Source organism: Aquarana catesbeiana, linkage group LG11 (genome assembly GCF_042186555.1).
Source record: "Aquarana catesbeiana isolate 2022-GZ linkage group LG11, ASM4218655v1, whole genome shotgun sequence".
Classification (NCBI taxonomy): domain Eukaryota; kingdom Metazoa; phylum Chordata; class Amphibia; order Anura; family Ranidae; genus Aquarana; species Aquarana catesbeiana.
This window is the reverse complement of record NC_133334.1, coordinates 63,755,364-63,776,108: the sequence shown is the minus strand read 5'-3', so window position 1 is coordinate 63,776,108 and position 20,745 is coordinate 63,755,364. Positions and strand designations below refer to the sequence as shown.

The following is a 20,745-nucleotide window of genomic DNA, read 5'->3' as shown; positions in this document are numbered from 1 at the left end:
TTTCTAAAGCAGTAAATTTCAACCAGATTTTCATGGGACCCTAAGGTTTCTTCAGGGGTGGCTATGGGTTCCTTCAGCTGTGGTTACCTGACCTCTCATTTGTTGGTTTCCTCACAGTTGCAGCTCCAATGCCACTTGGAAGAGCCAGTGAGGGTGACATTCTGAACACCACTGCAGGTGGGGCATTCCTCCCACTGAGCTCCACTAATGTAAGGGGCAGTTGTTTCCCAATGACTCCTGATGGTCTAATCTTTAGGGGTTCCCTGAGACCAGAAAATTATTTCAAGGGTTTCTTTGCAGTATGAGGTTAAGAAAGGCTGCTTTAAAGAAACCACATGCATTACCCATACAGGGCAAAACAACTGGTTTATATTCATGCCTCCCTTGCTAGGAGGATATACTCATCTTACCTTTGCTTCCCCACCTCTCCATTCAAGCACTGATGGCAAGAAAAGGAAGCCCCAAGAATGATCCAAGTCACTCCATTTGGAGCTTACATAGGAGCTGACTGGGAACCACAAAAGAGAAGGGAGTGAGTCTCATTGGGAGTTCAAGCTATTTTTTGGTGCCTGAACTTAGCAATGCAAATGTGAGTATGTGCCACCAAAGAGGGGGGCGTTGAAGCCGAACTTTAGGAATTAGAAAAGAACCTACCCTTGCAGTGGGGCCCCTTTGTTGTGTCGTTAGGTCTAGGGGCCAGAGATACAGGCAGGATTACTCACCCTTTCCTGTGCTCTGGCCTTCTCCAATGCTGCTCCCTTCTCCCCAAAGCACTGGTCTGTGGCTGGTCCCTTACAATGCATGGCTACTTACCATGTATTGTACATGGTGGGTGTGAGCATGCAACTACCATAGAGAGAAGGCTGAGGGGGACAGGTCCTGCTGGACCATATAATAAAGTAAGTATTAATTCTTTTCTATGGCATTCCTAGACATAACAGACATTTAACCCTTGCAGTGCTCTGCTTGTGCCCTGGTTTATTAGTTGATAGAGAAGGGAGAAATTGGATTGATTCTGTCAGGGCATGTCTCAGCACAGAGGTGTATGTGACTATGTGCATCAGATCATAGAACTGACACTTCCAGTATCCAGCATGGGTTCCCTTGAATGCATACATGCAGTCTTGAAACTGGGGCTAAACACTCTATTTAAGAAAGTAAGCAGTCATGTGAGGTCACTGGATGATCTTCAGCTCCCATGTGCTTTTTGTCTCTGTGATCCCTGCCTTAGTTCCTGATTTCCTGTTATCGACTCGAACTGTCTCTGGATTTCTCTTCTGCTTGACCTCCTGTTGTGACCCCAGCTTGAACTCAGCTTTTTGATCATCTGTGTATGACTTTGACCTGCCTCCTGAATATGCTTCTGCCTTGCCTTCCTGACTTCTATGCATGACCTTGGCTCTGGCTCCTGACCTCGCTTCTTGTTCTCTCTCCATTTATGACCTCGGCTTGGACTTGGGACATGCTCACCTGCTTCCAGCACCTCTGTGCAACCTGATCCTGCACCTGCCACAAATGTCATTACACCACCAGATGCTGCATATCACCTGATCCTCCCCCCAGGTGTCCTGTTTCTCTGTAATCTTGTCAGGGTACTAATCAGTCAAGTGCTATCAGAAGCAGCCTAACTGGCACCCATGCTTCTTTGGGCTTTGTACTCCCTTTCACCAACTCCAGGGGTGCTTTGACCTCAGCCAACATATGTCTTGGACTTCAAACACTCCTGTGTTCCGTTGCATGTCTTCTGTTTAGTCTGAAGTGCCCTACCGTGGCCCTCTTGTTCTCTTCACTATAGACTCTTCTGCAGTAAAATTCAAGATAGTTTATGTATTCCAGAACTTCCCACCTACTCTATCAATAATAAAAAAAGTTTTGGATGCTACTGCAGACCTCTTCTAAAAATGCCAGTTGCCTGTCTATCATACTATTTCATTGGTTTTAATATTTTCTGACTCACTGACTCACCACAAGTATGCAGATAGGAACGTATGACTCTTCTTATCTCTATACTTGTTCTGGGTCTGTGTCTCAAAACCCGCAACCAGGTCGTTAATATACCCAGGCAGCTAGCACTTTCAAAAGAGGTTCACAATGATAACCCCCATATTTCTCCTAACCAGGTTGCTTTTTTATTTATGGAAAAACGATTCATACAATATTATGTAGGACTGAATCAGCCATAGGCCTGGGGAAAAGTAGCATTTATGTACAACTAACACATTCAATATATATAGAATCTGCCATTTGGAAGAAGCAATGGTAAAAGTAAGTCACACAGAAGTTAATTGTATTATTCTGAAGTACAAATCTTACCTCTTCCAGAGATTTGCCCCAAGCATATACAGCTTGCTCTGAATTGCCTCCATTCCTGTAAGCCAGCACTCGTTTCATGGTGGGATAGGTGTACAGGGATGTCTCACTGTTTGCTACTGAAGGATGAACCTTCACACGGGTAGCCTGACTATCAGAGAGCCACATCTAGAAAAGAAGCACACAGGTTGTGTAGGCTTTAAGCTTCTTATTAAGAGTAAGTCGAAAAGTAAAACAGCAGGAGGATAACATCATTGATAATAAATCTTTATAAGAGAAGAGTCTTCTGCTTGGCTCAGATCTCAGATCAGAAAGACAGAAAACAGAGAGCAAAAAGGTAATATATCAGAAGGAATGAAATAAAATGGTGTGAGAAATGTCTTCGCATTCCGACTCCTGTTTTTGCTCACAGTGAAAACATTTATCTTTTATAATAGGTTCAAGGAGATTACCATTTCTTGTTTTTAACAAAATTACTTACATAGTTATTGCAAGGTTGAAATGCCAAAAGCCAAACCTTCCATATAATAAATAGTTATGCAGTTTTACTGGGCATTTCTAGGAAACAATCCTTCTAGGTAGCAAGAGTAATACCCAAGGATTACCAGTAAAATTCTTCCGGGTAGTAAGGGTAATACCTCAGCATTACTATTAAATTTCTATTGGGTTGCAAGGTTAATACCCCAGCATTACTAGTAAAATTCTTCCGGTTGGTGAGGATAATACCCCAGCATTACCAGTAAATTTCTTCTGGGTAGCAAGGGCAAAACCCTAGGATCACCAGTAAATTTCTTCCGGGTAGCAAGGGTAATACCCCAGCATTACTAGTAAAATTCTTCTGGGTAGCGAGGGTAATACTTCAGAATTACTATTAAATTTCTATTGGGTTGCAAGGGTAATACCCCAGCATTACTAGTAAAATTCTTCCGGTTAGCGAGGGTAATACCCCAGCGTTACCAGTAAATTTCTTCTGGGTAGCAAGGGTAATACCCCAGCATTACTAGTAATTTTTTTCCGGGTTGCAAGGGTAAGAGCCCAGCATTACCAGTAAAATTCTTCTGGGTAGCAAGGGTGATACCCCAGCATTACCAGTAAAATTATTCTGGGTAGGAAGGTTGATACCCCAGCATTACCCTGCAAGACAGAAAGATATTACTCCACAAGGCCAGCACAGATCACCTATTTCTCCTTGCTCCACTGCCTTCTGGTTCCACCACAGGACTGCTGTACAGCCTAAAAGAAACATTTCTCATCACCAGCCTGTACTGACAGTCTCTGCTGGCCAGGGAGCTGTCAGTTAACACTGCTCTCCAGGGATCCACCACTACAGTGATCGGTTTCATAGAACTGTCAGCACTATTGTAGTGACTGGAGTAATGCTGGCTATACACCATACAAAAAATCGGCCGAACCCATTTTCGAAAAACGAACATTCGGCCGTGAGAGCAAACGATAGTATCATCAAGTAATGACTGATAAATCGCTCAGTGGACATAAATGAATCCATTTTTGTTTGTTTTCTTACATATACCCAGTGCAAACAGTTTGGATGGAAAAACACATTAACCTTTCAATGTATCGTTTGGCAGAAAATTTTCAAACTTGTCCTTAATTTTTTCTGCTCAAAAACTTCCCAACGATTATCGATTTTGTGCCCATTAACTGGCCGAATAACGAACAAACTGTCTAAATGACCGAATTTCGGCCGATTTTTCATCTAGTGTATGGCCAGTATAAGTGTTAATTTTACTTCCAAGCTTTGCCAGTCATTTCTCCTTTGAGCTGTTTGCATCTGAGTGCTTCGTTTTATACATACACTTACCAGGACATTCCTGCTCCTTCCATATACAGTACAGCTGCAGGACTCACTTTGCTTCCCTATATTCTTTTTACAGACCAGCAATAATAGTAACATATATATTTTGGTTAAGTTGTCTGTACTACCTGTGTGGCTATAAATGCTGACCTTTATTAGATCAGAAGAAGGGGCTTGGATAAACTATTAAACATTAAAGAACAAGTCCAGTTGAATGTCACTAACTACTACTAGCTAGACATAAGTAAATATATACTGCACTTTAGGGACCTTACCCATGGACAATTTAGCTCTTACAACATAAAACAGCACTCTAGGGGGGCCCAGAAGGCATAAGGGCAGTGTACAAAAATTAGACTGAAATATGCGCAGCTGTACGCTGTTATGAGTGGGACTCATGTAAGGGTTGTATGCATTCAGTAATGAATGATCTGAACACAGAAAGTCCACTTTCGGGATCTACACCTGTATGCCAGTACTGCTCAGGAACTGAGTACAGCCACATACAGCTGCCACATATTTAGCCTGTCATTGATTTTCACAACTAGCTGGCAGTGGGCCCTATGTTGCACCTGGGCCTCACCCCAAAACATCTATTTTTTATCCTATCTGAGCCAAATCATCCATATGCATGAGGCTTTGGGGCTGATTTACTAAAACTGGAAAGTGTAGAAGCTGGTGCATCTGTGCACGGTAGCCAACCGGCTTCTAACTTCAGCTTGTTCAATTAAGCTTTGACAATAAAACCTGGAACCCGATTGGTTTCTATGCAGAACTGCACCAGATTTTGCACTCTCCAGTTTTAGTAAATCAATCCCTCTTCTTTTTTTCAGGGTTCAGTTGCCACACAGCTGGAACACATTGAGGAGGTCTGGCCACACCCACAAACAAACTTTCTCTAAGCTGTTAGATGGATGGGCACATAAAAAATACAATAACTGTTCTCCCCAGAAAAAAAAAAAGCTACTTTCCACAATTATAATACAGGCTGCTTTCACACTGATCCCCTGCGGTTTGCAGAGCACACCAAAACCATATAGCAGAATGACGGCCGGAAAGTGGTTGTATTATCCTGACTTGGCATCATATGACGTCCAGCAGGATAAGCCGACAGCGCGCACCCACGGGGGCGCGTAGCGTGGCGATCGGTGGTGTGTCAGTCTGACACACCGCATCTTCGATCCCTATAAAGAGCCTATGACGTAGGCTTTTTACCATGTGATGAGCTGTGTCCAATCACAGCTCATCACATGGTAACCAGGAAGTGCCGTTTATCGGCTTTTCCTCTACTCACCCTGACAAGGCACTAGTAGAGGAGAGTCAATCGGCTGCTCTCATGACAGGGGGGTCGGTGCTGATAATCAGCTCATTTATTATCAGTGCAGACCCAGCGAGGGTGTCCACTAAAGCCCACCAGGGATGCCCACTAGAGCCCACCAGGAATGCCAATCAGTGCCCATTAGAAATACCAATCTGTGCCCATCAGTGATTGTCTGTCAGGGCCTCCTAATCAGTGCTGTCTATCAGTGCCGCCCATCAGTGCTACCCATCAGTGCCCATCAGTGCCGCCTATAAGTGCCCATCAGTGGCGCCTATAAGCACCCATTAGTGCCACATATCAGTGCCGCTTATCAGTGTTGCCTATCAGTGCCCATCAGTGCCGCCTCATCAGTGCTCATCAGTGAATTAGAAAACTTACTTATTTACAAAGTTTAAAAAAAAAAGAAGAAAAACTTTTTTTTTTTTCAAACTGTTGTCTTTTTTTATTTGTAGCGTAAAAAATAAAAAACCCAGTGGTGATCAAATACCACCAAAAGAAACGTAGTGAAACAAAGGGATTGGATCGCTCCAGGCAAATCATAAGGTCTCCACTGCTCTAAAGCAAGCCAGGTGCCAGCCTTGGTCCAGAGCCAAAAGATGCAGAATGATGATGAAAAGGGTGGCGGCATTTCCAGCATAAAATTATTATTTTATTTTATTATTTTATTGAAATTCCATTAAAAACGAGGACATGACATGCAGCCAGCTCAAAAAGTTCAGCAAAAAAAACAGTGAAGATATCCCAATGGGAAAATGGGCTATATATAAGTGCAAATACAATATAATTATTAAAACACAATATTGTTGAAGTGTAAATCAACAGTGATAGTGTATATAAAGTGCATATAGTCCATGTATGACATCAAAATGGTGACTATAAATGAGTGTGAACTGGTTGTCTGTAGATAATCCACCACCGTAAGGAAAGAGGCTTACCAGACAGGTTGAACCCAACAAGGCGTATGCCTGATGAGTCAACCAAGCTTTTGGTGTAACACACCCAAGGAGGTACAGCAACCACAACTTCCAATCTAGATCGAATCGGATGTGGATCCGTGACAATTATGACATTGTCCTAATCACCCCAGAGGATGCCTTATTAGGTTTATTTGGTTTACTTTTTCACAGACTATCTGATGTGCTGGCAGCTACTATTTTTTGTTTAAGACAGCGCGGTTTCTTTCACATTTTTTTATATGCAGAGGTGTGTGAAACGCGTTTGCTGAACTTTTTGAGCTGGCTGCATGTCATGTCCTCGTTTTTAATGGAATTTCAATAAAATAATAATTTTATGCTGGAAGTGCCGCCACCATTTTCTTCATCATCCTCCACCAAAAGAAAGCTCTATTTGTGGGAAAAAAATCATAAAAATTATGTTTGGGTACAGCGCTGCATGACCATGCAGTTGTCATTCAAAATGCGACAGCGCTGAAACCTGAAAACTGGCCTGGGCAGGAAGGGGGTGAAAGTGCCCAGTATTGAAGTGGTTAATGGAAATCAATGGCAAAGTGTGGGAAACCTGCATGAACTCTGCGGGGAAAACCGCAGCAGATTAGTGTGAAAGCAGCTATAGTGTTGGCATGTAGCCATTTTAGATATAAGAACAATGAAAATAATTCAATGTCACCTCCACATTCTGTAGTTCTTGCTTCAGTCTGAGCTCCTCATCAGTGACTTCAGTCCAGCCACCTTCTACAGACACAGGCTGGGCGGGATTGACGGTGGGCACCATGGTGGACGGGGCAAGAGCAGTCACACGTCGACCTGCAGACAACACAAAGACAATAATTAAAGTGCATGTCCTGTGAAAACTGTTTTGATAAACTGGAAAGGGTTTGAACTTTGGTCAGGTTCCATCTGTTATCAGGGGCTCTGTTAGGGATATTCCCTTTTACTTACCGTCACAATAACAACAGTTTACTGGAGAACAAGTTAGGGAAAATTTGCAACAGGGACACAGACAGCAATAAAAAGCTGAGTGTGCAACAAAAGAACCAAAATCAGAATGTACAGTATAAGATCTGGACTAGGGTTGCCATCGGTTTGGCCCGGACTGTCCAGGTTTTGAATCATGTGTCCGGGTTCCAGGCAGACTGAAACCCAAACACATTATTCAGACTGGGCTGTGGCTCGCCAAGTAACCAAGATAGCCACACACAAATCTGTTGTTGTCTAGGAGCTGTGGGCGGCTGTCTGGGGGCAGGTTCGGCATCATTGGGAGGCAGGGCGATGATTTCATCAAAATAAATTTGGCCACACCCACTGTTCATTTCGGCACGCTATTACTACACTCCTTAGGGCACCCAAAGGTGTCCCAGGCCACTAAAGTGTACGGGTTTGGCTTAAAGAAAAGGTGGCAACCCCTTCTCCAGACACAATTTTATTCAGACTTTTATATAATAAAATGCCAACACACTTCAGGGTTTCACAGGGTTCTCTTCATCAGGGCATGGTACTGGTGAATAAACTTTGTATTGGACTGATAGCATTGGAGGAACCTTGACGGGGTAATTAGTCTGATGATCGCTCCAGATGCTGGTTTACCAAAATGTGCTGTATTTTTTTGACATAAGAGACTGAAAAAAATTAGGGCCGCGGAAATTAACGATTCATTCCTCGATTAATCGTTAATTTTTTTTTGATCGGTACTCACCTCTCCGCCGGCTTCGATGTCATCGATGTCACCGGACTCCTCCCCCCTTCCCCAAGTGCCTCCATCCTGTTTTCTTTCTCCCATTGCCCTCCGGGAGAGAGGAAACAGGAAGTATGAAGAAGACACTGCTGGAGAGGACAACAGCAAGGTAAGTAGTACACTACCGCTGTGCTCCCACGGAGAACGAGGGGGGGGGGGGGGTTCGATGTGACAAAGGCTGCATTTGGTGGACACAGGCAAGGCTGCATTTGGTGGGACACAGGCAAGGCTGCATTTGGGGGACACAAGCAAGGCTGCATTTGGGGGACACAGGCAAGGCTGCATTTGGTGAACACAAGCAAGGCTGCATTTGGGGGAAACAGGCAAGGCTGCATTTGGGGGAAACAGGCAATGCTGCATTTGGGGGACACAGGCAAGTCTGCATTTGGGGGACACAGGCAAGTCTGCATTTGGGGGACACAGGCAAGTCTGCATTTGGTGGACACAGGCAAGGCTGCATTTGGTGGACACAGGCAAGGCTGCATTTGGGAGACACAGGCAATGCTGCATTTGGGGGACACAGGCAAGGCTGCATTTGGTGGACACAGGCAATGTTGCATTTGGGAGACACAGGCAATGCTGCATTTGGGGGACACAGGAAAGGCTGCATTTGGTGGACACAGGCAATGCTGCATTTGGTGGGACACAAGCAAGGCTGCATTTGGGGGGACACAGGCAAGGCTGCATTTGGGGGACACAGGCAAGGCTGCATTTGGGGGACACAGGCAAGGCTGCATTTGGGGGACACAGGCAAGGCTGCATTTGGTGGACACAGGCAAGGCTGCATTTGGTGGACACAGGCAATGCTGCATTTGGGAGACACAGGCAATGCTGCATTTGGGGGACACAGGCAAGGCTGCATTTGGGGGACACAGGCAAGGCTGCATTTGGGGGACACAGGCAAGGCTGCATTTGGGGGACACAGGCAAAGCTGCATATGGTGGGCCACAAACAAGGCTGCATTTGGTGGACACAGGCAAAGCTGCATTTGGGGGACACAGGCAAGGCTGCATTTGGGGGACACAGGCAAGGCTGCATTTGGTGTACACAGGCAAGGCTGCATTTGGGGGACACAGGCAAGGCTGCATTTGGGGGACACAGGCAAGGCTGCATTTGGGGGATACAGGCAAGGCTGCATTTGGGGGACACAGGCAAGGCTGCATTTGGGGGACACAGACAAGGCTGCATTTGGGGGATACAGGCAAGGCTGCATTTGGGGGACACAGGCAAGGCTGCATTTGGGGGACACAGGCAAGGCTGCATTTGGGGGACACAGGCAAGGCTGCATTTGGGGGACACAGGCAAAGCTGCATTTGGGGGACACAGGCAAGGCTGCATTTGGGGGACACAGGCAAGGCTGCATTTGGTGGACACAAGCAAGGCTGCATTTTGGGGAAACAGGCAATGCTGCATTTGGGGGACACAGGCAAGGCTGCATTTGGGGGACACAGGCAAGGCTGCATTTGGGGGACACAGGCAAGGCTGCATTTGGGGGACACAGGCAAGGCTGCATTTGGGGGATACAGGCAAGGCTGCATTTGGGGGACACAGGCAAGGCTGCATTTAGTGGACACAGGCAAGGCTGTATTTGGTGGACACAGGCAAGGCTGCATTTGGTGGATACAGGCAAGACTGCATTTGGTGGACACAGGCAAGGCTGCATTTGGTGGATACAGGCAAGGCTGCATTTGGTGGATACAGGCAAGGCTGCATTTGGTGGACACAGGCAAGGCTGCATTTGGTGGACACAGGCAAGGCTGCATTTGGTGGACACAGATCTGTATGTGCGTTATAATTATTCAAAATTAGTCGATTAATCGATTTTAAAAAAATCGATTAATCAACCATGAAAATTTTAATCAGTAACAGCCCGAAAAAAAATTGATCATGGACTTTATAGGATTGATTTGCTAAAACCGGAGAGTGCAAAATCTGGTGCAGCTCTCCATAGAAACCAATTAGTTTTTTTTGTCAAACCTTAATTGAACAAGCAGAAGTTAGAAGCTGATTGGCTACCAGATTTTGCACTCTCCAACTTTAGTAAATCAACCCCTATGTGTTCTGCTTTTGTGACTTTCCTTCTTGCACACCCAACCCCTACTGCTAAGGATATTCATTCCCTTTACAGTACTTAAGACCTGACTAAGAACATCTACTACTTTAAGAGATCCAGTGCCCCACACTTTTCTTCTACTTCACAAGCAATAAAAAGCTGACAGAGGCCGCCTTTTCCTATCTCATTACAAAACACATTTTTATTTCTGTCTGTTTTGCTGTTGGAACTTTTTGATTACTATCAGATGAAATCAGTCACTGGGGCAGTAAGTGAAGGGTATTCTCTCTAACTGTGGCCTGGAACGCAGTAAAAACCCTGCGGGGTTATTAGCTTTCTTGACTCTAAAACTGACTCTTCCTGAATCTAAAACTGAAAAAAATACACAACTGTTCATTTTATACACAACTGTCCATTATATAGCGCTCATCTACAATGTTCGTTGCTAACCCAATGGGTAGGACAAACCAGGGCCGGGACAAGGAGTGGGCAGGAGAGGCGGCTGCCCTGGGCACTGTGGAATCATGTGAGATGGGGGGCACCATAAGGAGATTGGGGGGAGGGAATTTGTGTTTGGTAAGGGGGAATTGGGGGGGGAGCCAAGGGGGTAAGAATCGTTCTAGGAGAGGAAATTTGGGGAGGTGGGCTAGGAGTGGTGATTTGGGGGATTTTTGTTGGGAGGGGGGATGGGTGAAGACGATTTGGGGAGTTTGTGCTAGATAAAGTAATATGGTGGGGGTGAAGGATTTGTTAGGATCTGATTTTTATTTTTTTTTGGGGGGAGGGGGGTGGATTTATGCTAGAAGGGAATATTGGGGGGTATTTGTGCTAGGAGGAGGGGGATTTGGAATGTGGGGGGGGGGGGGGGGGGTTGTGCTTGGAGAGGAAATTTGAGGGGTAGAGGATTTGTGCTGGGGGGGAAGATTTTTGGGGGAGGGGTAGGGGGAATTTCTGCTGGGGGCACATGCGTAAAGAGAGGATTTGAACTGGGGTGGGATGGGGGGGCAAAGATTTGTGCCAGGCCAGGAGGGGAGATTTCAACAGGGATTTCAGCTCCAGATCGGGGTCTAGAGCTTGAAGACTTCAAAGTGTATTGGTTGGGATGAAGCCTTCAATCCTCCATCCAGGTTTTACTGGAGACCTACAGGCTCTGTGAGTGTGCAGGTGTGCACACTTGTTATAAGCGAGGCTGGAGTAAAGCTCAGGGATCCAGGCAGGGGAGAGTTGTGCTCCCATTTGAAGATGGGTGTGTGATCCTATTGGGAGACAGCTGCTCTACTTAAGAGACAGTGCTGAATATTGTAGACATTCTATGTCCATAGGGCTTGGAAAATTGAGGTGACTATGTGGGTCTGGGAGACTGAGATAGTCAGGACAACTAGGTGAGTCCAGGGGACTGAGGAAATCTGTAAGGGACAATTCACACTATACCTCCTTGAAATCAATGAGCAGTCAGCGAGATTCACTGTTCCGGCCGCTCTGCTTTGCTGCTGCGCTAGGGGGCGGTAAGAAGCATGATTAATTGCATCACAATACTCCCTTTTTTGTGTGCTTTATTTGTAGTGTACAAAATGTACACTTCATTTACTGCAATGTCAGGCAGCATGATTTGGGCCGGAGCGCTGCTATAAATGCAGTAAAACATCTGTCACCGCATTTAGTGTGAATTGACTTAGTCTCAGAGGAGTGAGTGAGCCTGAGATATCAGGAGAACCCCTATTGAGAAGCCAGGACAGCAGTGACCTTATTTGTTTTTCTAAAATGGTACATTTTCTCATTTTTAAACATTTGATATGTTTTCTATTTTCTATTGTGAATAAAATATGAATTTATGACAGGGGTCAGCAACCTACAGACTGTAGGCCGCACCCGTCATGCCGCAGCTAAATGACCGGCCCGTGGCATCGGGTGGAGGGGTGGGGGGCTGACCGGGGCTACAGCCCTGAGTGGGCCCCCAAAATGCTCCAGGTCTGGCATTGGTTATTTACAATTATTAGCCCCAAGTTCCAAGGCCTGGGGTTGACTGGGAACTCGGGGCTATACAGGGCCGGACTACAAAGTGCGGCCATGTGACATACGAAGTCCCGCCTCCTGGACTGGCTCCTATGATGGATGCCACACTGTTCCAAAGCCGGGATGTGTGACATCCATCATAGGAGCTGGTCGAGGAGTGTGACACAGCCGTGCCGGGTAAGCGGAAGATCCCCGCTCTGTGTAAACCAGCGGCTCTCCTCTCCCCATGCACTGGCGAGGCTGCGCTGATGGGCACTGGAGAGGCTGCGCTGATGGGCACTGGTGAGGCTGCACTGGCGAGGCTGCATTGATGGGCACTGGTGAGGCTGTATTGATGGGCATAGGTAAGGCTGCACTGATGGGCACTGGTGAGGCTGATCTGATGGGCACTGATCGGGCTGCATTGATGGGCACTGGTGAGGCTGCATTGATGGGCACTGATCAGGCTGCATTGATGCGCACTGGTGAGGCTGAGCTGATGGGCACTGGTGAGGCTGCATTGATGGGCACTGGTGAGGCTGCATTGATGGGCACTGATCAGGCTGCATTGATGGGCACTGGTGAGGCTGCTTTGATGGGCACTGGTGAGGCTGCATTGATGGGCACTGATCAGGCTGCACTGATGGGCACTGTTGATGCTGCATTGATGGGCACTGATCAGCCAGCTCAAGTGAGCCCTCAGCCCAAGGCTGTGTAATATGCAGGGGTCTGTGTAATATGCAGGGGGGGCTGGGTAGGGGGGCTGTGTGATGTGCAGGGGGGCTGTGTAATATTCACGGGGGCTGTGTAATGTAAAGTGGTCCAGAGGTACGGGGGCTGTGTAATGTAAAGGGGTCCAGAGGTGCAGGGACTGTGTAATGTAAAGGGGGCCAGAGGTGCAGGGCTGTGTAATGTTACCTTCATTTATTAGCAGGGTGAATGCAGCCCTCCATGCATTCACATACAATGAATACAGCCCTTAAGTGAAAAAAAGGTTGCTGACCCCTGGTTTTTGAGATTTGCAAATCATTGCATTCTGTGTTGATATAGATTTTACACAGCTTCCTAACTTTTTTGGAATCGGAGTTGTAGAAATTTAAACAGGGTAAAAGTGCAAGGCTTTAGTACAACTTTTTAAAAAATCCATATATATAGAAGCATAATGCCAAACATACTTAAAAGTAGATTTTGGGTTTACATACATTTTACAGTTAAATGATCTCGTAAAACAGTCATCTGAACTTGCTTAGAACATTTTACTACCCAGAATCATGAATATGGTAAACAGTGAAACAGTGACACCATGTGGTCACAAAACACATCACACTTTTTCTTTGAATTAGCTCCCTTATTTGAAATAAAAAAAGAAATCTGTTTCAACAGAATCACAAAATGTTCAATGTTACCTGCAAATTTTGACTGTGTGTTTTAAATCTACGAGACTACCATAAACTGTTAAAAGAAAATGACAACCTATATCGTGGTTTTGGCCAGGCAACCCCTTATATAAATTTATTAGGGCTCATTCACTCCATATGTGCATGAAAACGAATGGGAACTGATGGGAAACCCAACATCAGTTTTCATGCACGTCAGTTAGGTGCCCTATTCACACCAATGTTTATGTCCTGTCAGTTTTTTTTCCCAAGCATAAAAAATCCGCGTGTGATACCAGTGTTGTGGTGTGAACAGGGCACATAGAGAACAATTGTTTTTTTGTTTTTTTTTGTGCCCTTGCAGAAATGTGTGCAGAAAAACTGACCTCTCTGCACCATGGTGTGAACGAGGCCTTAATCAGGCAACTAGCATATTCAGATTGCAGCAATAATGGATCACATACTGTGTTTCACTCAGTAGAGGTTTCTTCAGAAGTGGTCCTGCACAATCAACATACAGATTTATTGCTGGCATGTGGGATATAATATCATCATTAACCAAACCACTTCCAGCCCAAGGACGTCATATGACATCCTGGACTTTGAGTGGGGATATCTAAAAGTCTGCAGCTACAGGCATCATCCAGATATCATCTTTTTCGGCCAGCGATTCCCTGCACCGTAAGAACAATCATAGCGGCAGTTCAGCCGCTTGATCGTTCTGACAGGCGGCGGGAGGGGAAATCTCCCGGGCCTTCCAGGATTCTCTGGGCTTGCCCGTGCGATCGGCGAGCCGGAGAACAAACTGGTCGCCGCCGGAAGTTGATCATAGAGATTTCTGGGGACCAGATGGTGCGACGTTATGACGTCACGTCCAGGCCGGCGGATGTAAACAATGCCGGGAACTCGGCTGGAAAGACCGAGACACATTTCATTTATTTATTTTTTTTATCTTGGTCTTTCCATCCTGGAGGAGAGATGTGGGGGTCTTGTAGACCCCACATCTTTCCATATAGAGGACCTGCCACACACTATTCCTATTACAAAGGATGTTTACTTTCCTTGTAATAGGAATAAAAGTTATAAAAAAAAAAGTTATAAAAAAAAAATTAAAAGAGAAAGTGTAAAAATAAAGGTAAAATAAACCATACAAATATGCTAGGTATCTATGTGCTCGGCGTAACATTATCTTTCACATTATACAAAAAAATTGGGCTAACTTTACTGTTTTTTTTTTTTTTTTTTAATTCATGAAACTGTTTTTTTTTCCAAACAAATGCGTTTGAAAAATGTGGATATTGTGGAAACATGCACCATAAAAATACTGTAGTGTCTGTCCGGCAAGGGGGCAGATATGCAATAAATGCAAGAAAAGACACACCCTGGCAAAATGTTCTCTTTTCTTGCATTTATTGCATATCTGCCCCCTTGCCGGACAGACACTATTTTTATGGTGCATGTTTCCACAATATCCACACACTTCTTGTGTTACTTGTCCCAGTGCCATAGGTGTTCTTTATTCCTTTGTGTGTTCTTTCTTGCTCATATCTGCTGCTGTGATTTTCTATAGCATTAATCTGGACCTGTGTTCCTTCCAGTACCTGCATGTCCTTTCTTGACATTTCATATGCTCTGGCAATCCTTATGAGTAACTACTAAAATCAAATCTATTGGGAACGGCTTACCCCCGGAGAGGCTCAAGGATCTGGATACCCCGTTACATGCTGATCTAAGGAGGAGGTGATTACCCTGAGGACTGCTACCACACTCACTGCATGTGATTTACCCCTGCAGGGGTGCAGGGATCTGGTGAGTGGTGAACTGAAGGGGAGCACGGAAAGTCACCTAAATTGCTACATAGGCACGAGTCATTTTTGGACAAGCACAAAGTTACTTGAAACCCTGTTATTTTTTGCACTACTAAGACTGAACTTCTAATCTATTTATATATAATTTTTTTTTTAAATCTTTAAAATGCACTTATTTTAGTTTACTAATGATTTGGATATAATTATTATTATTATTATTATTATTATTATTATTCAGGATTTATATAGCTCCAACAGTTTACGCAGCGCTTAATTAACTCATGCTGTACGATATAGCTGTTGAGATGAACTGTTTAGGATGAAATTTGGTTCTAATTGCTGACTGGATGAGACTGGATGAGAACACTCATTATTGCACTAAGCACATTCACGGTCACATTGCAAGCTGATACACCAGTTTGCAATCAGCACTATTATTCGGGCTTTATCTGTATAAACTTGCCTTAAACACAGGGTGAGAACACCCGTCAGGATATCTATTTTATACTGAAGTTTAGCAATCACTGCTTATTCTTTAAAGAGTGAGTCACTGTGGAGGATTACCCTTCAGGTGACGGCAGTGTTTTATCACCTATTTTACCCTCACCTGTAAAGAGTGACCCATTGCAGAGGAGCACTCTTCAGGTGATGGACAGCGCCACCCACCCCTATACTCATATAACTTCTACCATTTTATTCCCTAGAGTCTCTGCTAAAAAAAACAAAGTTTGGGGGTTCTGAGTAATTTTCTAGCAAAAAAATGATGATTTTTACATGTAGGAGAGGAGTGCCAGAATAGGCCCGGCATGGAAGTTATTAAAGCGGAACTAACCCCACCTATCCTTTTCAGCTTAGGAAGCTGTCATCTTAAGCTGGATACACACTATACAATTTTCTGTCGGTTTTTTTTTCCTTCAGATTTACCAAAATCTTATAATATGAGGTCAGACCTTAAAGCCCCTTTCACACGATCGGACCGTTCAGGTCCGCCTGTCAGTTTTGACGGCGGACCTGAACGGGCGCTCCATGTTAGTCTATGGAGCGTCGGATGTCAGCGGGGACATGTCCGCTGACATCCGACGCCGTCCGATCCGCTAAAAGCAGACGGATGGCTCTACGTCCAGGTCCGTCGCTATCGGATCGGGTGAGGTCTGACGAAAACGGACATGCTGTCTGTTTTCGTCTGATCCCTCCATAGGCGGCAGCGGCGCCTGACAAGCCCCTCCCCGCTCAGTGAGCAGAGAGGGACCTGTCATCCTGAGATCAACGGACAGATCTCCCGCTGAGCCGGCAGACCGGGGCGGGCTCCGTAGAATTGGAGTCCGCCTCGTGTGAAAGGGACCTAAGAGTTTCAAGTTGTATGCAATCAGGCAGGCCCTTGCACTACATGGTTTTCGTAAATCTAAAGGAAATCAGACAACAAAAGTTGTATAGTGCGTATGGGGTAGCACCCCTGGCATGCCAGGAATGTAACTTTTTTTTAATACCATTAAAAATTAATGAGTTTAGTTCCACTTTAAAAAAAAAAATCTGTGTTCCATTTTACACTTTTAGCCCTCATGCACACAGGCTGTTAAAAAAACATTATGAAAACACCAGTATCTTTGCAGTGATTTTTTTAAACTTTTTTCAGCGTTTTTCAGCATTTTTGCAATAGCGTTTTTGAGCGTTTTTGAGCGTTTTTGAGCGTTAGCGTTTTTGAGCGTTTTTTTTTTTTTTCAATGGATCAAAAACGCTAAAAAATGTTGGTGAATGACGTTTTTGAGCGTTTTTGAGCGTTTTTCAGCGTTAGAGCGTTTTTACAGCTGAAAAACGTCTCTCAGAACCCACTGGTCCTGGGTTTTTTTTACAGCTTAAAAACGCCTATGCCACTTGCAGCTCAAAAACGCCTAGGTGGGCATGAAGCCATAGACTAACATAGACAGGCCTTTTTAAGCTGCAAAAAAAGCTCAAAAAAGCAGCTGTAAAAACGTCCGTGTGCATGAGGACTTAAAAGTAAACATCCTGGCTAACAGTCACCACAAGATACTTGTTATTACCTTCCACTGCAGAATTACCTTGTAAGTGTCTCATTTTGTGTTTCATCAAGCTGTGTCCATTCACAATCTCCTTTTTCTGTAACCAATGTCTTTTCTCTTGTCTTTCTGATCGCTGGACAGCTACATTGGGATCACAGTTAACACATTATAATTCACATTTATATTAAACACCTCTGTTTTTTAAAAGTTTAGTTACAAAAATCCCTTTATACAAACATAGCGGTAGAAACTTTTTTTGGGTGAATCCTTAAAGTGGAGTTCCACCCAAAAAAAAATTGTCATTTATGTGCATAAAAAAATTAAAAAACATTTGGAGAAAATTATTTTTTTTTTTTACTCACCTCTAAATGCCTGTTGCTAGGGGGTCCCTCGTAGCGCCTAGGCTCCTGACGTCACTTCCCTCTGCGCAGGAAGGAAGATCAGCTCTGCCCCCTCCCTCTTGTCAATCATCTGGGACACGTCACAGGTCCCAGATGATTGCACGGCCAATCACGGCGCGCGGCACCGCTTGCACATGAGCAGTGGGTGCCCGACTTTGAAGCCACAGCTGGGCGCCCACAGTTACAATGCTGGTGCCGCCGAGCAGAGGAGGAGACGAGCGGGGCTTCGTTCCCCAACATCGCTGGACCCTGGGACAGGTAAATGTCTGATTATTAAAAGTCAGCAGCTGCAGTATTTGTAGCTGACTTTTAATTTTTTTTTTTTTTTTAACGCATATTACGGATTCATACTGTGGTCCATCAATGGTCACCAGGGTTGCGAACCGCCAGTAAATTTACTAGCAGTTTGTAAAAATCAGTGATTTTTTTTTTTTTTTTACAACTGCCAGTAAATATCAGGGGCTGATCATTTCATGCTGTGTTGAATTTTTAAGTGTAAATCAAACAAATGACTTTGTTATAGGTATTGTCAGTGTTTCCATATCATGTTTATACTGTTCAAATATTCACTGTGTTTTCAATAGGAGTTCTGTAATTTCTCAGGTTGCCAGTAAAATATGTGCTCCACCAGCAAATTTTCCATGTTTTGTCAGTAAAAAATGCTACGAGAGGTTGGCAACCCTGATGGTCACTTCAGAATAGGGTAAACAATGGGCATTGATTGGTAAGTCAGCTAACATAGTTACAAGGTAACATAGTGAGTCAGGTTGAGAAAAGACACAAGATCATAGTTCACCCAATCATGGAAAATGTTCACATACAGAACCCTATGCCCACAGTAGATCCAGAGGAAGGGAAAAAACTCTTACAAAGCATGGTCCAATTTGCTCCAACAGAGGAAAAAATCCTTCCTGACCCCTATAGCAATCGGGTATTCTCTGGATCAATTCTCTCTGGGCATCTAGAAGAGGATGAGGGATACTAAGGTGTGCTTAGCCCAAGGTAGCCATTGGGTAAATAAAAAACAGGGCTTTTTTTCAGTGGGAACATGGGGGGGGGTGCAGTCATGGCACCTCCAGTACTCAATGTATGTAATGGCACAGGGTGCTGAAGGGTCTATTGATGCTGGATGTTGGGGTCTATTGTTGCTGTGGGGTCAATTGCAGGTGGGCCTTGTGGAGGCCTGCCTGGCAGCCAAGTAGAGATAGTTAAGGACATTTTAATGTTGTTGTTCACATTATACAGAATTGCCAAAACTTTAGGTTAAGCTGCATCAACTGATCTAAACCTGGTCTGAAGTTCTTGAAAGGGGTGCATGACAGTTGTGGCATTGTCAGGGCTGGGCTCAGCCCTCCCTTCTCTGAGCTGGCCGCTCAGCTGTCGGATAATTTCCAGCTCCTATCTCCCCACAGTTACTCAGCTGTTGATGATACCCTGCTCATCAGTCCTGCCTACTTAAGCCGTCCAGTCCAGAGGATCTCTGCCTTTGCCTTGGTCAACATCACAGAAACTATCTCTTGCAATCCTGTTCAAGACTTGCTTTGCTGACATCGCTTCTTACTCCAGATCCTGCTTGCTGTTCCACTACATTGATCCCTGACTTCTGGCTTGGCTGACTATCCGTTCCGGTTACTGAATTTTGGCTAGGTTTTGACTACGTTTGTTCTTTTTACTTTTATTATTAAACAAGTGTGATTAATCAAGTGTGATTTAACTGTACTTCTGTCTCGGTCTGATTTCATGGCTCCTGACAGGCATGAAGCAAAGCCACTTCAAAGGGTCCCCTTGGAAAGACAAGCAGGAGGAGTCATGCAGTTGCCATGGGTAACTAAGGAGTAGCAACTATAAAATGCAACTATCTATCTATCTATCTATCTATCTATCTATCTATCTATCTATCTATCTATCTATCTATCTATCTATCTATCTCCTACTGTATTGCGGACCCCCAGGGTGGCGGAAAATTAGAGATGTATGTCACCAGCATACCAAGAAAATATAAGGGTCCAAAGCAGTGGGAGAACTACCAGGGTTGCAAAGGTTGTCTTGCCACCGGGCCCTGGTGTTCTGCCACTGTGGGGTTCCCCAGCCTCCTCTTGCTGTCCTGCCCCTGCTATTGACAGCGCTGGTCTGGCATCTCTTGGAATTTACAGGCTGGTTCTCCTGTCCTAAGGACGGGAGAAATCAGTCTGTTTTTTTCAGTAACTGAGAGTCCTGGTGGAGTCTTTCCTGCAACTCGCTCTTCTCCCTGCCAATGAGGATGCAAGGGAAGGAGCAGATCGGGCAGCCGTGGTTGTGTGAGCGCTCGCATTATTCGGTGTCAGCGAGCAGAGGGAGGGGGGGAATCACCCACAGGAGCTGACTGGGGACGCTCTCCCTCTCAATAGAGACTGTGTTACTCCAGCAGCGTCCAAAGTAAGATATGGTGCATCCGCTACAACTGCAAACAAGGGCATTGCCTTTTTGTAAAAAAAAATATTTTTTTTTTAATTAGGGCACAGCATAATGTTGGGGGGGGGGGTCAGGGCCCCCTCTGCCCCCCCCCCCTAGTGACGCCATTGCAGGTAGGCCCTTGCATTACATTAGGGTTGTCCTTTGGGCTGTATGCGGCCCAGGGAGTTTAGTCTGCAGCCTGAGCCCATCTGAAAGGACGCTGGGGAAGCTAGGCAAATGTATACATGGAGAAATGACAGGGATGCTGTAAAAATTTAGTTGATCGGTAAAGGGTGTGCACTAATAAGGTCAGCTGGTAAACTCCTTACTGTGTTTTACTGGTTTCTCTGTCTATACCAGGGAGTCTCCGAAGTTTTCTAAAAAAATATAGCAAGGATTAAGGTAAGGCCTTGTTCTCAAAATCAAAGAAAGCTTGTATTTTTCTGCGAGGCACATTAACCATTTGAGCTATGGAAGATTTACCCCCCACTTCATGACCAGGCCATTTTTTGCGATACAGCACTGC

At 44.9% G+C, this 20,745-nt stretch overlaps 1 protein-coding gene across 1 annotated transcript in view; it reads right to left on the bottom strand.

Moving 5' to 3' along the window:
- The window catches only part of DCDC1 (doublecortin domain containing 1), a 690,767-nt gene that overhangs the window by 6,898 nt on the left and 663,124 nt on the right, over positions 1-20,745 (bottom strand). The window contains exons 35-37 of the mRNA XM_073604506.1: positions 17,425-17,526; positions 7,074-7,210; positions 2,314-2,478 (exon numbers count right to left, since the gene is read on the bottom strand). Coding sequence (XP_073460607.1) covers positions 2,314-2,478; positions 7,074-7,210; positions 17,425-17,526 — 404 coding nt within the window. The remainder of the gene's footprint in view (positions 1-2,313; positions 2,479-7,073; positions 7,211-17,424; positions 17,527-20,745) is intronic.